Raw genomic sequence first — 24,296 nt, forward strand, 5'->3', positions numbered from 1 at the left:
TATGCTGCTGGAAGAGAACAAAAACATACTGTACTGGCTCTCAAGCATAACTATTTTTTTATGTGCTCTCCTCTCCTTCCTGTCCACTAGTTTTTGGGAATTGCTAGAATCAATTAGATTTAGATTGAAATTAATCCAGATAATTATAGCAGACTTTCAAATAGATACATAAATAGATGCATGTGTGGCCATTTCAGAAAGTGCAGTAGCAGACTGTTCTCATAAAGTTCTAAACTTTTCAATCGCATGTCTGTTCTAGCTGGACTGCCACTCGTGACACTGGCATGAGGTCTCCGATGTAAATTTAGAAGTAAAATCTCATGTCTACTTATTCTTCTATGTGTAGTGTCTCTTCTTGCAGTCAAAACAGAGCCCATGAACAGCAGTGAAACAACCACCACCACCACAACTGGAGATGGATCGCTTGACACTTTTACTGGGTCAGGTAAAGCCATAATAAGATCACATGTTATGAGATACACACTAATGTAGCATTGGTAACTTTCACTAATGAACATGTCAGTGCATGGAGGACACCTCTTAAACTTTGTGAAAGTTATAAAGTAGGTTTTAATACCAAAGAGGAGTAATACCATTTTTGAAAACACCTTAACTTGCAATTCTCATCAGCTGTGTTCTTAAGAAATGTATTTACTACAACCATTCTTGTGTGCAAGAATATTTAAGTAACAATGGTCACATAACTGTAGCATTATTTATAGTTTGTAGGCCCATATAATATCAGCAGGAGTGAGATAAAATTAGATTGTATTAGTATTAGCAATTATAATTTATAAAATGTAAATCTGAAGGCTATATTGCTTTAGTAATCCTAAACTTCACTCCAATAGTGCTTATTAGCTGATGAGGCTGCCCTAAACTATCTTATATATGGGTCTAAATATAAAGTATCTGTTTGATTCAATATAAATAAGCTTATCTTCCCAGTTGGGTTTTGAAAAAGAAAAAACCACATTATTTGTAAGTAGCTGCCTAAAATGTATTAAAGATTACTGAAGTACAAGAAAGTACATATTGCTTGCATTATAACACAAAATTGGATCTTGGTCATATTAATATTAATGCAGAGAAGAGAATAATAATGGATCCGGCCCATTATGCCTGAGTTATCATGGCTCTTACCAGCAGGCTGAGAATAATTTAACTTTGTTACTGAATGTAATATATCCCCAGGGCTGTTTCCAGAAGATATGGTGTATACAATATAAAGGTTCAGGTCAGATGAAACTTTTTGTGAAATAATTTCAAAATCTTTAGTTTTGATTTTAATCTTTTTTCTTTGTTTAACCTTTTCTTTCTCTAATAAGCTTAAATTTTGAAACAAAAAGTCATTTCATGCAGGAAAACTGAAATTTTTTGTCTAAAAGAGGTCAAAACAAATCATTTAGACAACTTAAAAACCATTAAGTTGGGAGATTTGTCAAAATGGACTCTGTTTCATGAACAGTTTTGGTTTTGACAAATCAGAATTTTTTAGACAAAAAAAGCAATTAGTTGAAAAATTTACAACCAGCAGAAAGAATTGTGATTTTTGTATTGATAGTGTACATTTGTTGACCCATACTGTATATTTAAGAAATCTGGGCTTTACTCCGTGTATTGCAAAGTCTAGGGCAAGAATTTCCAGAAGGGATGCTTAGAGTTATATTCCTAAATCCATATTTAGGCACCTAAATAAGGGCCTGATTTTCCATTGTTGAGCACCCAGCAGCTACCATGAACTTCAAGAGGGTGAAGGGTGTTCTGTGTTTTTGAAAATCAGACCACTTATATGGTGGTTGCAATGTAGGCACTCATTTTTTAAAATCTTAATGCCTATGTATTAAAGTAAAACGTGAGTCTACTCCCTATCTTGGGCCACAGAGTCGGATACAAAATGATTGAGGGGAAAGCACTATCGGGAGGGAAGACAGGCAGCCCCTCAGAACTGGGTACTGACTTCTTCAGTCACCAGCTATTGTGGGGCCAATAATGAGGGAGTAGCATGTGCACATAGCTGCTTATCGCGGGGGGGGGGGGGGCAGGCAGGGGGGAAGTGCAGAGCTTTCAATGTGTTGTTTTTGTTATGTTTTAGTTTGAATTTTAGCTATTTTATCTGAGGTGTTACCTTGCCACTATTTAAGGATGTGTGCATGTGGGGTTTTTTTAATAGCAACTACCGGTAACTTTCCAAATATACCAGCTGAAACAATCAGAGAAATATTTTTTCCATATTTTTTTTGTTGTTGTTTAGCATCTATGCCACAAAGCTGGTCAAACCAGGCTGCCAAATTTGCAGTCACAGGGGATCCTGGCTTAAAGGGAAGGTGAATACAGTGGATCTAACTGTTGTTAAAGCAGCAAGGTGTTCCTATGACAAGTATCAGCCATTCGGAACACCCTACCACCTGAGAAAGTCATAATGTCAGTGTTGCCCTATCGTTTTTAAAACAATGAAATCCATCATGAGGCATCCCCTCTTCTGGAGCAAAGTTTCCCTTTGGATGCAGACTTGGCAGCCAGAGATAGCCAGCTCCAGGGAGGGGATTTGTGTGGGAGGGTGAAGAGGGAGGGGAAAAAATTCTGTGGATTGATAAAATGCCCAGGTCTGTGAGCTGAAATCATCTAATCTGTTAAATTAATATGAAATAGATATAAGTATGTGACATTGGACCACAGTCAGGAGTATTTCCTACTCTCAGGAACCCTGATTCAACACTTAAACACATGCTTACGCACCATTAAAGGGACTTAATCAATGCTTAAAGTTATGTGTGCTTAAATGCTTTGTTGAGTAAGGTTGGACTTAAGCATGTGCTTAAAAGCTTTCCTGAACTGAGGCCAGAGTGATGTGACTGATGAACTCCCAGTGCTGGACCAGTCTGAGAGTCCACCATTGTGCACTCTCTTTGCTTCAGGTATTCAACTGTGTTACACCCTATTTTCCTGACTTACAGACAGTAGACAATAAGCAGGGCTTTGGAGCTGAGAAGGAGGCTGAACAAGCCCTGCACAATGTAGTGTATCCACTGCTGCTTGGTGACCTTATTGAACACTAGAAGTGATGAACAGATAGATGGTTCCGTGGTATATACCAGGGCAGGATTGGGTTTATAGTGTATTGAGAGTTGAGACTGCATAGATGATTCTATAATAAATCCTCATTTTCAAAGGTTAACATTTTGACTCTTTGAAATAACACTGGGATGAAATCTGCTGGCAAGCATGCATGCTAGTTACTTTTCATAACTATTTTACAGTCAAAAGTACCTGTGAACTTGACTTCAGTCATTAACTTTTTGATCTCATAATATAATTGCAAACTTAGAGCCAAGTAAAGGTTAAATAGCATAAATGCCACATATTAAAATAAATAGGAAATGTCACATCTCAGACTCAATAAACTAAAGTTAATGGTGAAAGAAAAGCTGCTCAGTTCTAGTAAATTTAGAGTTAAACTCTCACAGACCCCTTAATTCAGCCTTTGGTATTACAATACATACTGAGTAATCTGTCAGAGGATTCCACAATGCTTTATGATATTACCACTGAGAAAATATTTCTCTCCCCGGTATGACTTAACTAAGTAAACAAATCATTTCGTGCACCACTTCTACTGCAATAGGATGGTGTATCTGTAAAGAATTGGTTTTGGTATTTAATATTTTATAAAATCCAGGAAACTCTGTGATACTGTAGAGGACTATATTGTGCAATACCAATGTACTGTACATGGGGCTGCAGGACACTGAGAAAGTTTAACTCAGAATTTTCTTGCTTTGACAAATTTGCCTTGACTGTAGTGTTAGTTCAGCATACAGTTTCGTGTTTAAATTGCTTGGAAAGTTAGGTGAATTTGAGAATTATTAACAATTTTAATGGAGTAGCAAGCAACTTCTAGGCTTTCCATGTTCATCCATTTTCAGTAAATATTTATTATACACAAAAAAAAAACTGGGGTTAGAAGAACATTATTACGGTTACAAAATCAAGCATTCAAAAGTTAGGAGATTGTGCAGGCAACCTGAAATCTCCATCTCAGTTTGTCCCCCTTGTGCATATGCATTATGATACAGTCTTTCATTAGAAGATCACATACTATTTTTTTCCACTGGATCCCTGGCTCATTCAGTGCATTGAATGCATGGTGCTCACTTAATGAGCAGCTTTTCAATTTTTTGTATTTCTCATTGTTCAGTGTGTGGCCCCAGGCCTTATTTACTGCACGCTACTCAAACCCTGCCCAATATCACACAAGAACTCTGTGGCGGAAGCAGGAATAGAATCTAAGCATTCAGCTATGTTAACCCAGAGATCTTCCTGCAATCCCCCACCTCACTCACGCCGTACCTTCCAACTTCTGCAACAAAAGAATCAGGGGGTTCTATACATAAGTCTCCATCACTACACATCCTTAGTTCATCCCCCAATTAGTCCATCCTGTGAACTAGGCTCAGGGATGCAGGTTCCAAGTGGTGCTTACCTCAAGTGGCTACCGGCTACCGGAAGCAGTGGCATGTCCCTTCTCCAGCTCCTACATGGAGGTATGGCCAGGTGGGTCTGCACGCTGCCCCATCTGCAGGCACCACCCCTGCAGCTCCCATTGGAGTGCCGGAGGGGGCCATTGAAGCACGTAGGAGCTGGAGTGGGACCATGTTGTGGCTTCTGGGAGCTGCGTGGTGTGACTCTGACCCTGCACCCCGGCTGGAGCACCGGAGCAGGGCAAGCTCCAGACCCCACTCCCCAGTGGGAGCTTGTGGGCCAGCTTAAAATGGCTTGCGAGCCACATCCAGCCCACGGGCCATAGTTTGCCCACCCCTGTGTTAGGTGATATACAGATACATAAAATATGCTCCCCAAAGTTCTTACAATCTAATTCAACATATACAAATTGATGTAACAAACTATCAGAAAGGTTTGAAAAGGGAGGATGAGAGTAAGCCCTGGTCTACACTGCGAGTTTAGGTTGAATTTAGCAGTGTTAGGTCGATTTAACCCTGCACCCATCCACATGACCAAGCCTGTTTTGTCGACTTAAAGGGCTCTTAAAATCGATTTCTGTTCTCCTCCCTGCTGCGGGCTTTAGCGCTAAAATCAACCTCGCTGGGTCGAATTTGGGGTAGTGTGGATGCAATTCGACGGTATTGGCCTCTGGGAGCTATCCCAGAGTGCTCCATTTTGACCGCTCTGGACAGCACTCTCAACTCAGATGCACTGGCCAGGTAGACAGGAAAAGCCCCGTGAACTTTTGAATTTCATTTCCTGTTTGGCCAGCGTGGCGAGCTGATCAGCACAGGTGACCATGGAGTCCCAGAATCTCAAAAGAGCTCCAGCGTGGACCGAACGGGAGGTACTGGATCTGATCACTGTATGGGGAGAAGAATCTGTGCAGGCAGAACTCTGTTCCAAAAGACGAAATGCCAATATATTTGCCATTTGCCATCAAGGGCATGATGGACAGAGGCTACAACAGGGGGACACAGCAGTGCCACATGAAAGTTAAGGAGCTGAGGCAAGCCTACCAAAAAACAAAGGATGCAAACAGTCGCTCCAGGTCACAGCCCCATACATGCCGCTTCTATGATGAGCTGCATGCGATTCTAGGGAAGGCCCCTACCACTACCCCACCACTGTCCGTGGACACCAGCAAGGGGGGAGTCTCACGCAACAGGGATGAGGATTTTGTGGATGAGGAGGAGGAGGATAGCGCATAGCAGACAAGCGGAGAATCCCTTCTCCCCGGCAGCCAGGAACTGTTCATCACCCTGGAGCCAATCCCCTTCCAACCTTCCCAAGGTGGGCTTCCGGACCATGAAGCCGGAGAAGGCACTGGTACACTCTGGTGAGTGTACCTTTGTAAATATAATACAGGGTTTAAAAGCAAGCGTGTTTAATGATTAATTTGCCCTGAAGACTTGGGATGCATTTGCGGCCAGTATAGCTACTGGAAAAGTCTGTTAACGTGTCTGGGGATGGAGTGGAAATCCTCCAGGGACATCTCCATGAACCTCTCCTGGAGGTACTCTAAAAGCCTTTGCCACACGGTGTGGGGAGGCCCGTTCATGCTGAGCTGTTCGCGTTTGGCTGAGAGGGATCTTCCCTGATACTAGCCACACGGTGGGGGACGTAGGGGTGAAGCACATGTTCTATGTAATGTGAATTGCTTGATTCAGTGTGAAATAGTCTTCCTTTTGTTCTCTAAAATGTATCTTTTTAAATACTACTCTCCCTTTTTTTCCTCCCACAGCTGCAAATGTTTCTACGCTCCCCCATCATCTCCATCCCAGAGGCTAGCGCAGATTAGAAGGTGAAAAAAACACACTCACAATGACATGTTCTCAGAGCTCATGCAGTCCTCCCGCACTGAAATGCGTGGAGGCAAACAATGCAGAGTCCAGGAAAGCGTTAAATGAACATGAGAGGAAGGAGGAGCACGCTAAGAGGAGGCAGGATGCAATGCTTAGCCTAATGGGGGAGCAAACTGACATGTTCAAACAGCAGGAGCATAGACCACCACTGCAGCCCTTGTATAACTGCCTGCCCTCCTCCCCAAGTTCCATATCCTCCTCACCCAGATGCCCAAGAACGCAGAGGGGGGAGGCTATGGGCACCCAGCCACTCCACCCTAGAGGATTTCCCAAGCAACAGAAGGCTGGCATTCAATAAGTTTTGAACTGTAGTGTGGCCTTTTCCTTCCCTCCTCCCCTCATCCACCACCCCACCCGGTGCTTCCCTCCTCACGGGCTACTTGCGAGTTTTCCCCCTATTTGTGTGATGAATTAATAAAGAATGCATGACTTTGAAACAATAATGAATTTATTGCCTCTGAAAGCGGTGATTGAAGGGGGGAGGGCGGTTGACTTATAGTGAAGTGGAGTCAACCAAGGAAGTGGATTTTCATCAAGGAGAAACAAACAGAACTGTCACACCGTAGCCTGGCCAGTCGTGAAACTGGTTTTCAAAGCTTCTCTGATGCACAGGGTGCCCAGCTGTGCTCTTCTAATCGTCCTGGTGTGTGGCTGCGCGTAATCAGCCGCCAGGCGATTTGCCTCAACCTCCCACCCCGCCGTAAACGTTTCCCCTTACTCTCACAGATGTTGTGGAGCACACAGCAAGCAGCGGTAACAATGGGAATATTGGTTTTGTTGAGGTCTAACCTAGTCAGTAAACTGTGCCAGTGAGCTTTTAAACGTCCAAATGCACATTCTACCACCATTCTGCACTTGCTCAGCCTATAGTTGAACTGCTCCTTACTACTGTCCAGGGTGCCTGTGTATGGCTTCATGGGCCATGGCAATAAGGGGTAGGCTGGGTCCCCAAGGATAACAGTAGGCATTTCAACAGCCCCAATGGTGATTTTCTGGTCTGGGAAGTAAGTTCTTTCCTGCAGCTGTTCAAACAGACCAGAGTTCTTGAAGATGCGAGCGTCATGCACCTTTCCCGGCCATCTCACGTTGATGTTGGTGAAACGTCCCCTGTGATCCACCAGTGCTTGCAGCACCATTGAAAAGTACCCCTTGCGGTTTACGTACTGGCTGCCAAGGTGGTCCAGTCCCAAGATAGAGATATGCGTTCCGTCTATCGCCCCACCACAGTTAGAGAACCCCATTGCAGCAAAGCAATCCACTATGACCTGCACATTTCCCAGAGTCACTACCCTTGATAGCAGCAGCTCAGTGATTGTGTTGGCTACTTGGATCACAGCAGCTCCCACAGTAGATTTACCCACTCCAAATTGATTCCTGACTGACGGGTAGCTGTCTGGCGTTGCAAGCTTCCACAGGGCTATCACCCACTCGCTTCTCAACTGTGAGGGCGGCCCTCATCTTGGTATTCTTGCACTTCAGGGCAGGGGAAAGCAAGTCACAAAGTTCCATGAAAGTGCCCTTACAGATGTGAAAGTTTTGCAGCCACTGGGAATCATCCCAGACCTGCAACACTGTGCAGTCCCACCAGTCTGTGCTTGTTTCCCAGGCCCAGAATTGGCGTTCCATGGCAGGAACCTGCCCCATTACCACCATAATGTCCAAATTGCCAGGGCCGTGCTTTGAGAGAAGTCTGTGTCCCTGTCCTCATCGCTATCGTGATCACGCTGTCGTCACCTCCCCACCTGCTTTTGCAGGTTCTGCACATACTACAGGATAATGTGTGAGGTGTTTACAATGCGCACAACAGCAGCGTGGGCTCCATGCTTGCTGTGGTATGTCGTCTGTAGGAGAGCAGAGTTGCAGCGGAACCGGTGGATGACGACGGATGCCACGAGAATAGATATTTATACAGAACGACGAGAGGACCTGCGAGGTGGATTCATGGCACCAGGAGAGCAGAGTTGCAGCAGGAGCAGTGGATGATGATGGTTAGCAGTCCTACTACACCGTCTGCTGACAGCAGTATGGTGGCTGCATGGAAAAAAGGCGCGAAACGATTGTCTGCCGTTGCTTTTACAAAGGGAAGGTCGACTGACAACATTGCCCCATCAGGCATTGGGAGCTCAACCCAGAATTCCAATGGACAGCAGACACTGCGGGAACTGTTGGATAGTTACCCACAGTGCAACGCTCCGAAAGTCAATGCTAGCCACGGTACTGTGGACGCACTCCGCTGACTTAATGCGCTTAGTGGGGACACACACAATCGACCGTATAAAATAGCTTCCTAAAAATCGACTTCTATAAATACGACCTAATTTCGTAGTGTAGACATACCCTAATAATGAAAAGAACTTGGGTTACATAGCCTAGCTATGTGCATGATTCAATATCTTCAGAACATTCAGAGATGTGTGGAGGTTTCTAATATTATTAACTATATGCAAATAAAAGAGAGAGATGTAATACTTTCTAGGCATCTATATTTTTTTTATCCCAACATAAATCAATTTAGGTCCATGAAAGAAGGGAAACTACTAGTACAATACTATTGGTATAGTCCTTAAGGTGAAATATAAAGAAAATGAAAATCTGAAAACAAGACACATTCAAGAATATTTTCTTAAGTCTTTCTGAATGCACAAAATAGAGAGATGGGTGTGCAGAGTTGTTTAATTACATTATGCCTTTTCCTGTAAAAATGCTAATTTCACTGTGAGTGATTTGATAAGAAAAACAGTTCATCCACTGTAGCTGTTTTAAAGTTTACTTTGTACCAGTTACAGTAGTATGATAACGTGTTTTGTTTTTCAAAGTTGGTCAGTTAGCTGGATCTCCCACTTCTCAAAATACAGTTCAGTAAATAAGAGAGAAAGAAATGGCCTGATATTTAATCTAATTACATTACTGGTCAAAAAACAGCAGAGATGCCATTAGTGGATCATTGAAGTTCATTGACCTGAGAATCTGCAAAATCACCTTGTGTAACTGTTTTGTCTTCATAAAGAAAAGAGCATTGAGGTGTTCTAGGGAAGAGAATTATCCTCCAGGAGTTCAGCAAATAAGAGAGAAGCCTTTATAGTTTTATAAGTAGTTTGCTTTGATATATGCTGTGCAACTTTCCAATTGAAACTGGTAGCACAGGGTCTAGATATTATTGTCCAATATTTCCTAATTTTCAAGCTAACCTAATGCATATTTAAGAGGGATTAATTCTTTTCCTTCTGCTACATTTTCCTAAATGTTCTAAGTATGTTTAAAATAGCTTAAGAACTATGAAGTTCTGCCTGTGTTCAAAGCAGTAGATCTTAAAGGCATTCATTAGACTTGGATGTAGAAATATATCTTATTTCATAAAATATATAGGAACCCAAACCTATTTGTCACTTATACAATTCTAAAAGTTGGTTTGCAGTACCATTATGAACAACTCAGGAAGTGTATACTTTGAAGTACAACTATGATTGATTAGACTACAGAAATTCCAGTGTTTCGTTGTGTACTACTTTAATCTTTTGAACAGTGAATGAACAGCAGATGGCCTAATAAAGACACTCTGTATATTTGCTCAATATGGATTTGCTCTGAAGGGATTGGTTCAACACTTTAGAGTACATATATTTGGAATACATCTGTCTTAGTCAAGACAGATGGTTAAAGGAAAGTGAAACGTCCAGATTCTTGGAATTAGTCCAATTTGGGTGCTGCTTTTGATTGAAAATTTTAATAGGATATGACTATCATTCTGTAAGCTTTTTCGGAAGAATACAGCTGCTAATAGTATAAGCATATAAAAGGCGACTGAACTGGGATTTGTTTTACTTACATTTCAAATAAAAATATTGCTAGTGTCTTGCTCTAACTGATCTGAGGACAAATAGGTGACTTTGTTTTCCTGGGCTATCAATTTGATATCTTTCATTATTGCGAAATTCACTAAAAAATTCAAACTTGAAAGAAAAAATATTTTGCAAATTCCAAATTGTATTTAAACTTGCAAGTGTCAGGTTTTTAAAGGAGATTTTATAATTTTTTTCTATTCTATGTAATACTATACATTAGATCACAAGCTTTTTTAAATGGCAGTTTTGTAATACATTATAGGAAGTTTCCATTAGTGACCGCTTCATGGCTTGTGGATCAAATATTATGTGTGAATTGTATACCTCTAAAATGTATGCAGAAATATATAAATCAAATTTAAAAGGTGCTGCATGCGGATATTGGGAGACAATGATTTTTACAACTTGTGTTACTTGGGAGTTTACTGTATGTTTTCAGTTTGCATATTAAAAATATGGTAGTTTAGCCTTGATGAAAGGTTGTCCCATTTTAGTTAAATACTCTTCAAATATTTACTCGCTTAAATATTTCAGCATTCATTATCTCTGCAAAGGTTTTGGTATCTGAATTAAATCCATTTTTGTTTTTGTTAAGTTTTGCACTCTTGTTTTCTGTTTTGCAGTAATAACAAGTAGTGGCTACAGTCCAAGATCAGCACATCAGTACTCGCCGCAGATATATCCCTCCAAGTTAGTGACCACATCTTTTCTAGCCTATCATAGTGAATGACCAAGACTTCAGGCAATTCTGTTGTTCAAAGTTTCCAACAAATGTTAATACACAGTAAATAAATAAAAGTAGTAACAAATAGCTACATAGTTAAGAATTTAAGACTTGATACTGATCCCCATTAGCATCATTTCTCTATTTTTTTTCTCTCTCACAGTTGGTGAAGACCTTGATCTGGCTCTTAGATGTGCAGTTATTTATTGTTGCACAACATATATAATTGATTTTGCACACACATGTAAGGGCAAGATTGAACCCCAGTGGTCAAGTTTTCAAATGTAGGCACGTAAGTTGTGCTGACATAATATGCTTAAACACATGGAAACAGGCACTTGATAGGGAAAAAAACACAGTTGTATGTGCAAAATGAGTACTTGAATGCATAAGTACCAGTGCATTAAACAAGGAGAACTCTCTATACGTACACGTTCCATAGTCAGTATTGCCAAGCATTCAAAAAATCATGAATGAGGCACTGCAGAAGTATGTTGGATTCTTTTTATTTACATTCTGGTCCTTAAACCAGTAGGAGTCATGTTTCAAGCTTTTCTCTGCAACTATAAGGGCTAGATACTTACTCCCTTCCGCCACTTAAAATTGAGATTCTCGTGTAGTCACATGACTTCGTAGAATCTCAGGGTTGGAAGGGACCTCAGGAGGTCATCTAGTCCAACCCCCTGCTCAAAGCAGAACCACTCCCCAATTTTTGCCCCAAATCCCTAAATGGCCCCTCAAGGATTGAACTCACAACCCTGGGTTTAGCAGGCCAATGCTCAAACCACTGAGCTACCCCTCCCCTTCAAAGAGCTGGGACTTTAACAAAACACCAAATATTGTGAGATTTGAGATAAAATCACTAGAGTTGGCAGCACTGTAGTGCATGGGAGTACTCATTTGCATGTGGCACTACCAGTTTTGTGCACACATGTTCCTGATTGCTGTATGAAGTTTGTTTGCTTCTGCATACTTGACAAGGCCGGGTAGGAGGCTATGTTTGAAAATTTGGCATTATGTTTCTAAAATGAAAACACTGAAACATTACCAGGTTATGCTTTCTTAAGCTACTTTGTTTTGGTAAATTTGTATTCACATTATGATGTAACAAATATGTAATAAGATGACAAGTAAATGTCTGAACTCTGCATATTAGAGAGACTCTTTAATATCCCGTGACCAACACGGCTACAACAACACTGCATATTAGCAAGACAAGGTGAATGAGGTAATATCTTTTATTGGACAGACTTCTGTTGGTGAAAGACACACGCGTTTGAGCTTACATAGAGCTCTTCTTCAGGCAACTACAACAACACTGCAAACAACAATGAACTAAGTGTAGTCTTTCTTATTTCACTTACAAGTGGATTTGGCTAACAGTGCATCAGATATTCTTGGCCAAGTATATTACAAGGTCTTATTGAATTTTTTATTTACTATAATAATTTTTGGCATCTAAATTAAAGTGTAATCTTTTTCTGATAGCAACTGCTTCCAACTATGCTGAAGTAATTAGGAAAAAAAAGCAAAACAAATTAGTATTTGCTATTTAGTCACAGCTTTTAATGGCTAGGTTTCAGTTACAATAATTCTTCAGAGTGTGTTTGATCACTCTTGGTCCATAAAATCTTATTTGACTTATTAAACATTCCAAGACAAATATTTCTGAATACATTTTTGCAACTCTGAAGGGTAAAATTTTTAAACCTGATTTTATTCACAAACAAAAGATCACTTTTATTTCCATTCTTTTTCTGTAACCCAAATTTTCCAAATGTTGGAAGCCCATCTTGTTGTTAAAGTATTACTGTAGGCATTTTCAATGCCACTCTATATGGGCTCGATCCATCTCCCATTGAAGTCAGAGGGCCAGATCCTCAGCTACAACTGAACTGCACACAGTACAAGTTTGTGTATCTTGGCGCTCATGTTTGTACTTCTCTGATCCTGCTGCCACGGTGTCTAGGGCAGTTCTCCTTCACTGGGTTTGAGCAGCCTGAGGGCATCTCTGATTGACTTATGCCAGATGCTCATTGCTTCAAAGGGGGGCGGGGTGCAGAATCCCTATAGAGCTATGTTGACAGTGGGATGATCCACCTGGGGTTGGATACAGCAGCTTTAAGGTTATATCATGCTGGTGATATGGTACAAAACATCCATGCTGCACCAGAGAATGTGACCCAGAGAGTCTTCATTTACTTCAGTAAGGTTAGACTGGATTCTAGAAGAGTAATTGTTGACAAAACTGTTTATTTACTTCTTGAAACCTTTTTCTTTTATTGCTTGAACATCTGTTGCCACAGTAATGCTATTTTTCCTAATATTTAGGCCCTATCCACACATTCTTTCTACACCAGCAGCTCAAACAATGTCTGCATATTCCGGACAGACCCAGTATTCAGGAATGCAACAGCCTGCAGTCTATACAGCCTACTCACAGACTGGACAGCCTTACAGTTTACCTGCTTATGGTATTTTGCTTCTCATTGTTATTCCTTCTTAGCTAGAAGTAAGATTGACTGTCAATATGAACATTCTTTACTTTTCTCCCCATCTGCAAGAAAATATTTTAAAGAATCGGTTGAAAATTAATTTCTCACACAGACTTGGGTGTAATGTTGCCAGGCATCAAGACGGAAAGCGGGCTTTCGCAAACACAGTCACCACTGCAGAGTGGGTGCCTCAGTTACAGTCCGGGGTTTTCCACACCACAGCCAGGCCAAACACCATATTCTTACCAAATGCCAGGTCAGTAACCACCATCGTCATTTTCCATCTTTCATTTCAGAGGCACTACTCATGAGTGAGGTATTGCTCAGTGTGAGTAGGAATATCTGAAGTAGGCCTTTAGGTTCAGATGTTCAAAGGTATTTAGGTGCCTATGTCACATTAAAATAAGTGAAATGTATATGCAGGCTGATATCATTTGACTTCATGCATGGTATTATCTTTTAATGTAGCATTATGATGTGCATTTCTTCATAAGAAACAGTTATCAAAAGACCAAGGGCCAGTATTTAAAGGCTTAAAGATGCAGATAGGCACCTAGTGAAATTTTCAAAAGAGCCCAAGCAGGTTAGTCACTTAATTCCCATTGAAATCAATAGGAACTAGGGGCTAGATTCACAAAAGGACTTAGGCCCCTGACTGCCACTTGAGGTGCCTAAATCCCAGAATCAGGTCCCACTAGGCTTCACAAAATCCCCGCTCAGCTGCCACTACACCCTGTAGATGCCTAAACTCACTTGGCACTTTACATTTTTGTTGCATTAAAAGTTCCCTTGGCATCTAGGTTTCTGCCTTTCAGCATGTGCATTGCAGCCCCATTCCAAACATGCAGCTGCCTAAGCCCCAGAGTGATGCAGAAACCAGAGAAGGTAGGCATTCTTCCTCCTAACTAGCTTGCCTGCCTATAGACGAGCTTACAGAAAACAGTGGGAAAAGGAGGCCTGCTTCCTTCAGTTCTTAACCCAGTGGATAGGGTATTCATCTAGGATGTGAAAAATCCTTGGTTCAAGCCTCCCTTTTACCTGCGCGGGAGAAGGGACTTGAGCTGTTTTATGCTGAGACTGGATGGTTGCAAGTGAAGGTGAACTAAGCAATGAATATACATAATGAGAGAAAGAACAAGAGAAAAGAAACAAGGGAGTGGTTGAGGCACTGTAGTAAGTGTGAAGAGGTTTTCTTGAACACAACCACATATTCTCCAAGTTTCCATGAACAATATTAAAAGGGAAAAATAAATCTGGAAGCAGTTTTTCATTTCTGTTGAGCATTCATTAGAAATTTTTATATTTTAAAGTCAGAATCTCAGTTATTTGTGCTTCTGATTTGTCTGTGTTGTAATATGAAAAATTTTCTTTTGAATACACAAATAGGTTCTTATAACAAATTATTTCCTTTATCTTTAGGTTCTAGTTTTACACCCTCATCTACTATTTATGCAAATAATTCAGTCTCAAATTCTACAAACTTCAGTAGTTCACAACAGGTATGAATATCAACACTTTTATATGTGCAACAGAATAAGAAAATATTTTAAGTGATCAGGCAATTGCATAATTTGACCAATTTAGGTTAAAACAGAACTATTGTGATTGAATCTTTAATAGGACAGCAGGGTACTTTAATATCTAACCAAATACTGCAATCTTCATGAGAAAATTTGATCAACCTCTTCATTTAAAATACACGATAAAGAAATGGGTTCACTTAATAAATTGCCTTTACTTTTTCCAGGATTATCCATCCTATACAGCTTTTGGCCAAAACCAATATGCACAGTATTATTCAGCATCAACATATGGAGCATATATGACCTCAAACAACACAACTGATGGCACGTCTTCCTCATCATCAACCTATCAGCTACAGGAATCTCTCCCTGGCCTGAATAGTCAACCAGGTACAGATCTTCATCCAGGTGAAAAACTTTTGTGTATTTGATCCCATCAGTTTAGATGCGTGAAAGCAGAATTGGGTAATTTTTCAACATAGGTAATTTTGAACCAAATGGGGATAAGCATGAACTTTTATACTCAGCTCAGTGTCTCTAAAAGAAAAAAAAATGATTATGGAAACAATCATGAGATATTAAAAAATAATGTATATTCAGGTTATATATTAAACCGCAGCCAGGTAATTTTGGCAAACTGATATATGTATCATTGTGGGAATGAGAAAAGACACAACAATCAAGTATGCATCTTTGAGTGTCCGAAACTGCTGTGCCGTAGCAGGACCTCTCTAATTCACACTCAGAAAGGCAATCCCACTTCAGCTCTCAGCAAAGATTTAGTAACAGAATGGGTCTGAGATCTTGTGTTACTGACACCTAATAATAATAGTACCTAGATCTTCGTCCATAGATCTCAAAGTGTTTTACAAAGGAGGCTAGTATCAGAATCCCTATTTTACAGATGGGGAAACTTAGGGCATGTCTACACTATACACTTAAGTTAACCTAGGTTAGGTCGACTTACAGCCACTGCAGTAATTACTGTGGTGATTCTTATCCACACTGCCCTTCTTCTGTTGGTGATGCATGTGTTTCCACCAACTTAAAAGGGGCAATGCAGGGGGCGGAGAGCCAGGGCTGTCAGCTCTGCACAGCTCCTTGCTAGTAGCCTGGCATCCCACTGGGCTGCCCCTCCCCTCTTGGCTCCCTGTTCCCCACCGGGAATGGGGCAGCTGACCAGACACTGGGCACAGATCTCCCCACTGGGAGTCCTGCTTCTCTCCATCAGCAGTACCGCAGCCAACTGGAGTCTGGGTGCAGAGCTCTCCCCTCTGCACAGCTGTGCTCCCAGTGGGGAGCCGAGACCCCAGGGGGCAGCCAGGCTCCTGGTGGGGAGATCTGCACCTGGAGTCCAGTCAGCTGCTATGCTCCCAGCGGGGAGCCAAGAGCCCGGGGACCCTGGGTGGCAGCCGGGCTGGAGTGGAAAGCCAGGATCTTGGGGAGCAATAGGGCTCACTGCGGGGAGCAGGGAGCCTGGGTGGCAGCCTGAGCCAGGAGCCTGAGTGGCTCAGCGGGGAAGCCCAGAGCCCGCTTTCTTGTCAATTTCACAGCTCCATGAAATTGACGAGAATGATAGCCAATAGATGTAGGTAATGCAGTGTCTACAGGGTCACTGCATTGCCCTAAATACACCAACATAAGCCCTACACCTCTGGTGGAGGTGGAGTTATGATGTTGGTGTTGTAGGGCACTTACATAGGCAGGAACAAGGCTGTAGTGTGTACACTGACATAATTAAGGCAGCTTGTATTGACCTAACACTGTAGTGTAGACCAGGCCCGAGGCACAGAGAAGTGAAGTGACTGGTTGAAGGTCACCCAGGAAGCCAGTGGTAGAGCCAGGAATAGAATCTACATCTCCAGAGCCAGTCCAGTGCTCTATCCACTAAGTCACACTGCCTCCCTTATTACAGCATATTTACTAGTACAGTATATTGTGAAGTATTATCATAAATAATTAAAACCAAACTACAGTTGTTTCTTTATTTAGACAAGCACTTATTAATGTGCATGCCATATTGCTAATTCACAAAATTCAGCAAGTCACAATAGAGTTATCAGGTATTCGTATCAATCTATTTAAATTATATTAAGAGAGTTACAGTTGCAAAGTAAAGCACTCAGAAGCCAGGACAAGACAAAATTAAGTTTGCCTGACCAATTATGTGCCCTTGGGCATAAAGCATTACAGTATTTTATTATATGATCATGCTAAACTTTACAGGACCCCATCTCATTCAGTGCATGAGGTGAACATTGCTCTGTGAATGAGGCAACTGTTCAGTTTTTCTTGTTATCCCCATCATTCATCTTATAGCTCCACGCCTGCTTCCTACACTGCACACTATCCAAACACTGCTGCCCATAACAATTGCGTTTCCTTCTTTGTAGACTTTTCTGTGATGCTCATTACATTAGTAGGTGAGCATCTCACAGAGGTTAATGAATTGATCCTTGCAAAATCAAGAAGTATTATCCTCATTTTACAAATGTGAGACTATGGTACAGAGAGATTAAGTGGCTTGCTCAAGCTCACATACAAAGTCTATGAGAGAGACAGTGAAGGACCCCAATCTCCAAGGTCTCTGTCTAGTGCCACATGAGCTTTATTTGTCTTCCAGGGAACCCTGCTTCATTCATCATACACTATACAATTTCTGCAGTGTGGACCCGATCCAAAACCTATTGAAGTCCTGGGAAAACTGTCATTGCCTTTAATGAGTTTCGGATCAGTCCCTGAATGCAGAAGGGGTGCACTGGACCCCAGACCAATTCACTACACAAAGCTGTTTCATTCTCTTTCTAGGGAGTGAACTGAATGACATGGGGGTCTTTCAAAAATATGCAGTATTATATTAATAATAATGAATAAGCAGAAGGGGAGGAGTTAAGGTTGTGCAAAAAATTATACACAGATCTGGCAGCATTACCTACAGTTGAGATTGCCTGACATTTCCCATTACAAGACCTTTTTTTCAGTTACTTATAACTTTAATTGTATGGGCTGAAATTTCCCATGCCAGGTGTCTGCCTCAGGCTGAATTTTTTTTGGAAAGTGTGTGTTTATATAAAATAGGAAAGTATATTTTGTTCACTCCCTTGGTTCTTGAAAGTAGCAGAACCATTTTGGCACAAGCTTAAAAAAAATATTAACTCCTGGACTCAGAACAAACCTGCCAAATTGAAGACAGAAAGGTAAAATTATGTTGTAATCAACTGAAATTAGAACACTTGAGGAATGAACATTCACTGTAGATGTTGCTCCACATATCATTTAAAAGATTCTGTTGTATGCTGAAAGAATGTAATGAATACTCATAAAATTATGTTTTGAGAACTCTACATGCTTCAGGACACTTTATATTTCCTACACACTTAAAAATATTTTGTAGTGAGTAGGTTTGCACATTATCTCATCTTGTAGCTGTGCTTCTTAGAAGTGATCTGTTAGCATACTGTATGTACAGAATCTCTTATGATAGTGTTTTAGAATCTGTATTCAATGTACTATAGAAGGGAACTTTATACAAGCTAAATAACGGAAAACTATGAGTGTGTAAGTATAGTGAAATAGTAAGAAAGGTTTTTATGGTTAAACACATGAGTATGTCTCCCTTTTAAAAAGAAAAGGAGTACTTGTGGCACCTTAGGGACTAACCAATTTATTTGAACATAAGCTTTCGTGAGCTACAGCTCACTTCATCGGATGCATACTGTGGAAAATACAGATGTTTTTATACACACAGACCATGAAAAAAATGGGTGTTTATCACTACAAAAGGTTTTCTCTCCTCCCACCCCACTCTCTTGCTGGTAATAGCTAATAGATAAGCTATTACCAGCAGGAGAGTGGGGTGGGGGGAGAGAAAAACCTTTTGTAGTGATAAACACACATTTTTTCATGATTTGTGTGTATAAAAACAAACATCTTCTGTATTTTCTGTATTTAAGCATGCATCCGATGAAGTGAGCTGTAGCTCACGAAAGCTTATGCTCAGATAAAGTGGTTAGTCTCTAAGGTGCCACAAGTACTCCTTTTTTTTTTTGCGAATACAGACTAACACGGCTGCTACTCTGAAATCTCCCTTTTAAATAGTTTATGCATCTGAACTTGTACCTCTGCCCATGCACTTCCCATTTCTGTGAAGTGCTGAATGAGTCATGCGACACTATGTGCACAGTGCAACACCCATTTTGAAAATACATTGCATGCCTGTGTTCTTGTGTGTTACTTTAAAAATACACTTGCATAAATGGAGTGCAGCATTTTGAATGCTTAGTCCAGGGATCAGCAACCTTTGGCATGCAGCCTGTCAGGGAAAGGGGGTTTGGCAGGCTGGGATGGTTTGTTTACCTGCAGTGTCCGCAGGTTCGGCCGATCGCTGCTCCCACTGGCCACAGTTTGCCGTTCCAGGCCAATGGGGGCTGCAAGAAACAGCGCAGGCTAAGGGATGTGCTGGCCGCCGTTTCCTGCAACCCCATTGGCCTGGAATGGCAAACCACGGCCAGTGGGAGCTGCGATCAACCGAACCCGCGGATGCTGCAGGTAAACAAACTGTCCCCGCCCTCCCGCGGCTTTCCCTGACGGGCCACATGCCAAAGGTTGCTGATCCCTGCACTAGGGACATCGTGGCTCAGAGGTAGCAACTGAAAAGAGCTTCTGGTTACTGCTTCACCTGGTGCATGGGGAAAGGGCATAGTGAACCTGCTGCTGATATACTGGGATAATGGTGCTAGGGCTTGCCTCTGCACAGGAAGGAATAAGCATGTGCACGAATCAGTCTGCGCTGACTTTCCTTGTGCACACTAGCCTATTCAGAAGCAGCACACATTGGAATTTTCACTAGATTTGTGTGTATGCCTGGGTCTTCCCTCCCGGAGGGCCCTTTGCAACAACTGTGCTCTTACTCAGTTCAGTTGTGGCAGGTTCAGTGGCAGGGATACACCAGTACCTGAGTATCACTATGTCTGCAATTATAGGCCATACCATGTTCATGCTTAACGCTTTCCTGTCACTTTATTGTAGCCATACTCTCACTTGCCAGTGAATGAAGTTTCCCAAACAGGATCCTTAGCTATGTGTTGAATGTAGGAAAAAAGGAAAGAATTTCACGCATTGCAATTAATATTTCTAACTTCAGTGAACTGCACTAGGACTTCCCAATCTCTAAATAAGTACACACATTTTTGGGTCCTTCTGTGTATGAACAGTTTGCATTTAATTTCTGTCAGATTTGAGACACATTCTTACTACACCAGAGATCTGTATTTTGGTCAGTTTTTTTAAGTTTAAGTTTTCTGAAGCCATTTAAGGATTAAAAAAAAATAAGTTCCCCCTTTAATATGGATGAGCCTGCTGTTTGTAAAAAGCAAATCCAGCAAATTAAGCATACAGTTGTTCAAAAACCCATGCACTACTGACTTCTGCAGTTCTAAAATAGAAGCATGCCTTGCATTCAAGTAAGAGACAGCTGGTCATTCTGATTTAGAGATTAGTTTAATGAAATAAAGTTGGCTCTAAATACCCAGAACTTACAAGGTACAGTGATTAGTTACAGTACTGATTTATGGATAATTATGCAATCATGTACAGTGTTGGTCCAAAAAGAAGCCTGGGGCAACTGGTAATAATTAATGTTAAATGGAAATTGTAAATAGCATTCAGTTGTTTACTTCAGCTTTTAGGAACTTTCATAGAAGATTTAGAAAGATTTGTTTAATATTTGGAAGAATTAAGTAAATTGAATAATTGGGAACAAATGCTTTAATATGTTACTTTGTAATTTAATCTTTATTTTATAAAACATTACATTTTTCATATATATTAAATTTTCTCATGTGTTGGAAATAATTAAAAGGTTCAGGCCAGAAATTTGGGTTTTTTTCTTTTAGTCTGTTTTTTATGTAGTCATGGAAGAGCTAGTAAATAACATTTCCCTTTAAAAGGGTCCCCTTCTATAAGACACATATTCAGAACTCTTGTTGAAATCAGTGGAAGTTCTGGTTGTGCAAGGAATCCAATTTCGAGTTGTCATTTTGTACTTCTTCATTTAACCAAACATATTTTCTTCTCTCTCTTATGGAGGACAAGCCAATACTCCTTGACCTTATTTACTTCCCCATTACCTTTAGTGCCTTTACTGATATTAGCAAAAAGAAAAGGAGTACTTGTGGCACCTTAGAGACTAACAAATTTATTTGAGCGTAAGCTTTCGAGAGCTACAGCTCACTTCATCACTCAGGGAATAGAGTTGGTTAATTAATCAGAACTCCCTCTCCTGACTAATTCTGCAACAGCAAAGCAAGAATACTACAGAGTCATGATTAAGCAGAAGTGATTTATTTCTGTTTAATTTCCCTATCATTCCTCAGCAAATTATAACAATTTTAGATTTGGGGTAAAATTTTCAAAAGTGCCTAAGGACCAGATTAATAAAGGTATTAATTTAGGTGCTGGTATTTATAGAGATGCAGATAGGTGCCTAAATGCCTTTAAAATCTGGCCCTCAGTAATTTAGGGGTATCTAAGACCCGTTTTGAAAAGTGATTTATGCATTTGGAAATATAAGCCTCATTGAAAGTCAGTTGAATTTAGACTCCTAAGTCATGTTTGAAAATGGATATTAGACTCCTAACTCATTTAGGCACTTTTGAAAGTTTATACTAGGTCAAATTTTAGCTCTGTTTTCCTGCCTCTATAAGTCTGTCCCTGTTGCCCCCCACCCCCCAATCTTCCTGAGGGTACATATGCAGCTTTGTCATTTGTGTGTAATGCAGCCCTCCTGTGAATGTAGTAGACGTGACTTTTCTATACAGTTTCATAGGATGGTTTTAAAGCTTATAGAAAGTATTTTTCTATTAATTAGGTATTTAGAATAAATGCTGTATAGCCCTATTTAATTTCTATAGACCTCTGCTGGTTACATCTATATAGAAATTTGCTCTGAAGACATTATCATAGGTAGTATGTATGCATGTAGAATAAAATATTAAACTAAATACAGAGACATGGATTACTGAATGGTATAAAGAAACACTTTGAATAAAACTTATTTTCTAGGGCTTTCAAAAGTTATCAGTATTGTACTTTAATTTTTGTTCGATGTTTTTGGTAAGAATCAGTGTTTACAAACTACTTGCTGCTTAGTTCACCTGTTGGGCTATTTTGCTGGGGAAGCAATAAAACAAAAAAGCTAGACTTGGATATAATTTTGTTTTTATCTTATGTGGGGCAAAGAAAGAAATGTGTGGAATAGGTGCTGTTTTGCATGAAATGATTGTGCAGCCACTACAGCAAATTATTGGAAAATAGGTAAATACATAATTACTTTTCACTAGAAACTCATGCCATATATGCACAGATAGATTTCCATCTCTTCAGTTGTGTATAATTGAAGATCTGTATCAGATCATAATTGTGCCATTATCACTTGTGTGGGCTGTAAGTAGCTTCATAGATTTTAAGAAAGTTTGGAATTCTTTTAATTCCCGCACATGACAAACAGTATTTTATTCTAATCAGGACATAATAAAAACTTTGAAGGCACTCCTCATTGTTCCATTTTACTTATTTAACAACCGTTGGCACAGTGTTGACTAAGAGGAAAAATGAACTAAATGATTTACTTAATGGCAATAAAAATAATTATTTTTTACTAGAAATGTGTAAATTCACTCAACCAAGTGTCTGTAATTCCCTGGGTCCTCTCTGTTCCCCCCTTTTAAAGATAGGTACTATGTTTTCCCTTCTCTAGACCTTTGGGACCTCATCTATCCTCCATGAGTTCTCAAAGATAATGACTAATGGTTCAGAAATTGCTTCAGCTAGCTCCTTAAGTAACTTAGGGTGAATTGTGGCAGGCCCTGCTAACTTAAATACATCTAATTTATCTACTAGGGCTATCGATTAATTGCAGTTACACAATTAACTCAAAAAAAATTCATTGTGATTAATCGCAGTTTTAATCACACTGTTAAACAATAGAATACCAATTGAAATGTATTAAATATTTTTGGATGTTTTTCTACATTTTCAAATATATTGATTTCAGTTACAGCACAGAATACAAAGTGTACATTGTTCACTTTATATTACTTTTATTACAAATATTTGCACTGTAAAAATGATTAAAGAAATAGTATTTTTCAGTTCACCTCACACAAGTAGTATAGTGCAATCTTTTTATCATAAAGCACAACAGACTAACACGGCTGTTACTCTGAAAACTTACAAATGTAGAATTTTTTTGTTACATAACTGCACTCAACAACAAAACAGTGTAAAACTTTAGCGCCTACAAGTCCACTGAGTCCTATTTCTTGTGCAACCAATCATTAAGAGAAACAAGTTTGTTTACATTTACGGGAAATAATCTGCTCGCTTCTTATTTACAATGTCATGTGAAAGTGAGAACAGACATTCACATGATACTTTTGTAGCCGGCATTGCAAGGTATTTACATGCTAGATATGCTAAACATTCATACTTTGGCCATCCTTCCAGAGGACATGCTTCCATGCTGATGATGCTCGTTAAAAAAAGTATGCGTTAATTAAATTTGTGACTGAACTCCTTGGGGGACAATTGTATGTCTTCTGCTCTGTGTTTTACCCACATTCTGCCATATATTTCATGTTATAGCAGTCTCAGATGATGACCCAGCATGTCGTTCGTTTTAAGAACACTTTCACTGCAGATTTGACAAAACGCAAAGAAGGTACCAGTGTGAGATTTCTAAAGATAGCTACAGCACCCGACCCAAGATTTAAGAATCTGAAGTGCCTTCCAAAATCTGAGAGGGATGAGGCGTGGAGAATGCTTTCAGAAGTTTTAAAAGAGCAACACTCCGATGCGGAAACTACAGAACCCAAACCACCAAAAAAGAAAATCCACCTTCTGCTGGTAACATCTGACTCAGATGATGAAAATGAACATACGTTGGTCTGCACTGCTTTGGATCATTATCGAGCAGAAGCCTTCATTAGCATGGACGCATGTCCTATGGAATGGTGGTTGAAACATGAAGGGATATATGAATCTTTAGTGCATCTGGCACGTAAATGTCTTGCAACACCGGCTACAACAGTGCCATGAGAATTCCTGTTCTCACTTTCAGGTGACATTGTGAACAAGAAGCGGGCAGGATTATCTCCTGCAAATGTAAACAGACTTGTTTGAGCGATTGGCTGAACAAGAAGTGGGTTTGTAGGCTCTAAAGTTTTACATTGTTTTATTTTTGAATGCAGTTATTTTTTGTACATAACTCTACATTTGTAAGTTCAACTTTCATGATAGAGATTTTATTACAGTACTTGTATTAAGTGAATTGAAAAATACTGTTT

The 24,296-nt window shown here is 40.2% G+C and overlaps 1 protein-coding gene across 1 annotated transcript in view; it reads left to right on the forward strand.

Moving 5' to 3' along the window:
• EYA4 (EYA transcriptional coactivator and phosphatase 4) overlaps nucleotides 1-24,296 on the forward strand; it is a 221,427-nt gene that overhangs the window by 159,206 nt on the left and 37,925 nt on the right. The window contains exons 5-10 of the mRNA XM_084622652.1: nucleotides 347-445; nucleotides 10,834-10,900; nucleotides 13,266-13,408; nucleotides 13,542-13,685; nucleotides 14,849-14,928; nucleotides 15,177-15,360. Of these exons, the coding sequence (XP_084478778.1) occupies nucleotides 347-445; nucleotides 10,834-10,900; nucleotides 13,266-13,408; nucleotides 13,542-13,685; nucleotides 14,849-14,928; nucleotides 15,177-15,360 (717 nt within the window). The remainder of the gene's footprint in view (nucleotides 1-346; nucleotides 446-10,833; nucleotides 10,901-13,265; nucleotides 13,409-13,541; nucleotides 13,686-14,848; nucleotides 14,929-15,176; nucleotides 15,361-24,296) is intronic.

This window comes from Lepidochelys olivacea, assembly GCF_965140295.1.
Source record: "Lepidochelys olivacea isolate rLepOli2 genome assembly, chromosome: 3".
Lineage (NCBI taxonomy): Eukaryota > Metazoa > Chordata > Testudines > Cheloniidae > Lepidochelys > Lepidochelys olivacea.